This window comes from Glossina fuscipes, unplaced genomic scaffold (genome assembly GCF_014805625.2).
Source record: "Glossina fuscipes isolate IAEA_lab_2018 unplaced genomic scaffold, Yale_Gfus_2 2, whole genome shotgun sequence".
In the NCBI taxonomy this organism is placed as follows: Eukaryota; Metazoa; Arthropoda; class Insecta; order Diptera; family Glossinidae; genus Glossina; species Glossina fuscipes.
Window position 1 is genome coordinate 32,244,805 of NW_023998416.1, and position 3,529 is coordinate 32,248,333.

Consider the following 3,529-nt stretch of genomic DNA (forward strand, 5'->3'; position numbering starts at 1 on the left):
AGGTCGCCAAAATATGGAACAGATGGTCAACACAACGGCCCGAATGCATACATACCTGGAGTTGTGTATTTTTATAGGTTGAACATCTGGAGAAAATAACTAATTGCAAGGCCAATAAATGTCACAACATAAAAATGTTTTTCTAATAACGAACAAAATCGGGTTTGGTTTCAAAACAAAGAGCATTTCCATGCCTGAACGATATTCGCACCTTTACTGGGGATTTATGTTTAGAATCCCAGGCCCAAAAATTCAGAAATAGATTCTAATATACCATTCACAATAGTGGGAAGAAAGAACAGCAAAGCTGCGTTTGGTTCGATAGTTTAATACCAAGCGTTACAAACAAACAGCAATTAATCGATTTGAACAGCGCACGAGTAAAAACTTTCCAAAATATCAAGGAAGACAAGGGCATACTTTTACACTAAATATCCATCCATCTATCCATCCATCTGTTCGTGTATACGGCAAGACTGACACTTTCTGATCGCCACTTGTTTGCATCGATGAGTGACGCACATTGTAAGCAGAGCTTCGGTTCGCACAATTCGCAACAAAAAGACAAGACCCTTAAAGGCGTGATATTCACAAACCCGTTTTTCTTATTCCTCTCAGTTTAAAAAATAAAAAAATCGTCATACATACATACATTGGTTACTTGCTGTCCAACCTAATGAAAAAAAAAAAGAAGCAAAATGCTTTACTTAGGCAAAACACATTAAGCTATATTTTTAACATATATTTCTTTGATTTATTATTTAATTGATTTTACTATAACTAACATTGAGATCATTGCATTGCAATTACAGCAAGTTTATGTGGATACGTTTTCAAATATTTGCATCGATATGTTTAAACAAAAATAAAAGAAAAAATAAAACAACTGAGTAATAGAATTAGATAGTGTTTGAACCGTTTTTTTAAGATTACCAGGCATGGATTTATTGCTAAACATTTAATTACCTACTATTTTACAAGAATTAAAGAAATATTCAAAAAAAAAAAAAAAAGATTTTAAATAATTTAAATAACTCTATATATAGATATCTAACCGTACGTATGCAAGGTATTAAGTGCTTTGGTATAATTTTCAACATATTTTTAGTTTTTCTTCCTTCTTTTCTTTTCTTTTCTTTTCGTGTTTTTTTTTTTTCTCTTGTGTAAATTATATGACAATAAATAATGATAACAAAGTGTATAAGTAGCTGAAGCGAACGTACATCATAGAAGAACTCCATATTTTGTTGCCACCGAAGCACTTTAGTAAACACTACTTAGTAGAGTTGTTTAACCTTCAAGTAAGTGCTCGTCGACATCTAAGCAATGGAAGCGGGGCCGGAAAGGGTAGGGGGGGAGAGCGGTGTGGTGGAGAATCAGCAATACATACCGTCATTTGTTTTGGTAGCAAACTTCCGTGCTGCTTCCTTCCGCGTGCGCTTCGCTTTCTTGTTCGCTTGTTCGTTAACAGCCCTCAGCTAACAAAACAATCAGTCTCAGTATAGGGTGGCATAAGGAAATTTTTGTATTTAGCGAAAGAACTTTAAAGGTTATGACTCTCGATAGCCAGACGATTTTAACGGCTCATTATTTCGTCTATTGTGAAACCCAGACTACGTTTCGGTTTAACCGCATGCGGTACACTCGAAGCTGATAAATCCAAAACGGGCATAGAATGAGGACTTACTACGGCAGCGGTGGAATGCTCTCTGGGTATTAAGCCGATATTTTGTTTTGATAGATGTGAAGATTCACTGTCCACCGCTGAGGTGTGAACTAATTGACCCTCGGAATGTGATTGCAGGTGAGCCTTCAAGTTGGCACGTTGATTAAAGGAACGATGACAAATGGGACACTTGTGAGGACCTTCTTCCAAATGCGTGATCTTATGCACCGCTAAAGTGCGCGATTGGCAGAAGCCTTTACCGCAATCGCCGCACTTGAAAGGTTTCTCCTTAGAGTGTATATAGCGATGATCACGCAAATGATCTTGCCGGCGGAACGCTTTACCGCAGATATCACAAGAATAAGGCCGCTCATCCGTGTGCGTGCGTTCGTGTATCAATAAATTATAAGATTTGGTAAAGTGACGGTTACAATATTTACAAATAAATTGCTTTTTGGGTCTTGAGCCAGCGGCGGGAAGATTTGCACCGCTAAGGCCAGCGGCTAATTTCATGGCAGGCAAGCCTAGACGTGCTGGATGCAGACCATGCAAGGCGGACGAATGAGGCCGTACACCATGCAAAATTGCCGCATGATGCGGATGATGGTGGTGATGGTGTTGATGTTGATGTTGATGTTGATGCTGGTAAAGAGCGGCATTTCTTAACCATTGATTCATGAGTAAAGCTTGATGTTGAGCCGCCAAAGGGTCAGGCGTCGCAAGGAATTGATGATGACCATTAATAACTGCGGCATAAGGAAGACCTGGCTGTTGATGCGGTGAATGATGATGCATTTGTAGCCACGCAACGCGTTGTTGGGATTGTTGCGTTTGCTGAGGTACAGCTGATTGTTGTTGCTGTTGTTGAAGTTGATGGTGTTGCAAGTTATGATGGGAATGTTGCAAATGATGGGCATGATGATGTTGTGGCTGAGGTAACGTATGCGTTTGCATCATAGTGGCGTAAGAACGCGTTTGAATATGATTCTGTGACAGTACTGGGGTTGTTGATAATGCTGTTGCTACCGTTGTTGGGCAACGCCTATGATCTAAATCATAAAGAGAAGAATTCGAGCCTTTACGACTATTACTGCTACTTCTAAGTCCCACAGAATTATCCGTCGGCGTATGCGGCGGAGTTAACATCGGAGATATACTGCTTTCACGTTCTTCTTTAATATTTATGAAATCCGTAGAGTAGTCTAGATTTTTGCAAAATTTTATAAGAGAAGAACGGGCACTTTGAAAATAATTCTTGATTGATATGACAACGAAAGAATTCAGAGAAGAAGAATTTTTTACCGTCGTTAACGGAGTAAACGCTATACCTACCTCGATCGTCGTCCACTGTTATATTGCTGACAGGTGAAGCTGATGTTGAAGACATATTTTCTTCTTTTTTTTTTTTTTTGTTTAAGTCTTTTTTACTTTTTGGTTTTATTAGGATTTGGTTTAAAAATATTTTTACGTTAATTTAATTTTTTATTTTTAAATTATTTAATTTATTAAATATTTCTTTAAATATATTTATATAAATATATATTTATATGTATATGCACGTATGCACATATGCAATCATCTGTTCATCAACGTAATACCGTTTCACTATATATCACTCTATAGACGTTCACTCTATTAATGTTTCTTTATGACGCTCGTAATGAAAATGATCGCAACAATATTCCTTCACATTTGAAATGAAAAATTTGAATGAAAAATTGTTTCTGAACACATCAGGACCAATCAGGAAGTTTCGTAGTTTCGTTTATTTTTACCTCTTTACCCAACTTATTTCGTTGTGCTCGCGTCTGAGAAAGAGAGAGAGACTATTGCCTGAATATATATCTAATCATTTTCAATATA

The 3,529-nt window shown here is 37.2% G+C and overlaps 1 protein-coding gene across 1 annotated transcript; it reads right to left on the bottom strand.

Annotated features, from left to right (window-relative positions):
• Positions 1-805: 805 nt before the first annotated feature.
• On the bottom strand, positions 806-3,123 carry LOC119633476 (protein odd-skipped). Its single transcript, XM_038027052.1, has 2 exons — positions 2,999-3,123; positions 806-2,868 (listed from the first exon to the last, which is right to left on the bottom strand). The coding sequence occupies exons 1-2, from the start codon at positions 3,051-3,053 to the stop codon at positions 1,577-1,579; spliced, it is 1,347 nt and encodes a 448-aa protein (XP_037882980.1). The 5' UTR covers positions 3,054-3,123; the 3' UTR covers positions 806-1,576.
• Positions 3,124-3,529: the final 406 nt, after the last annotated feature.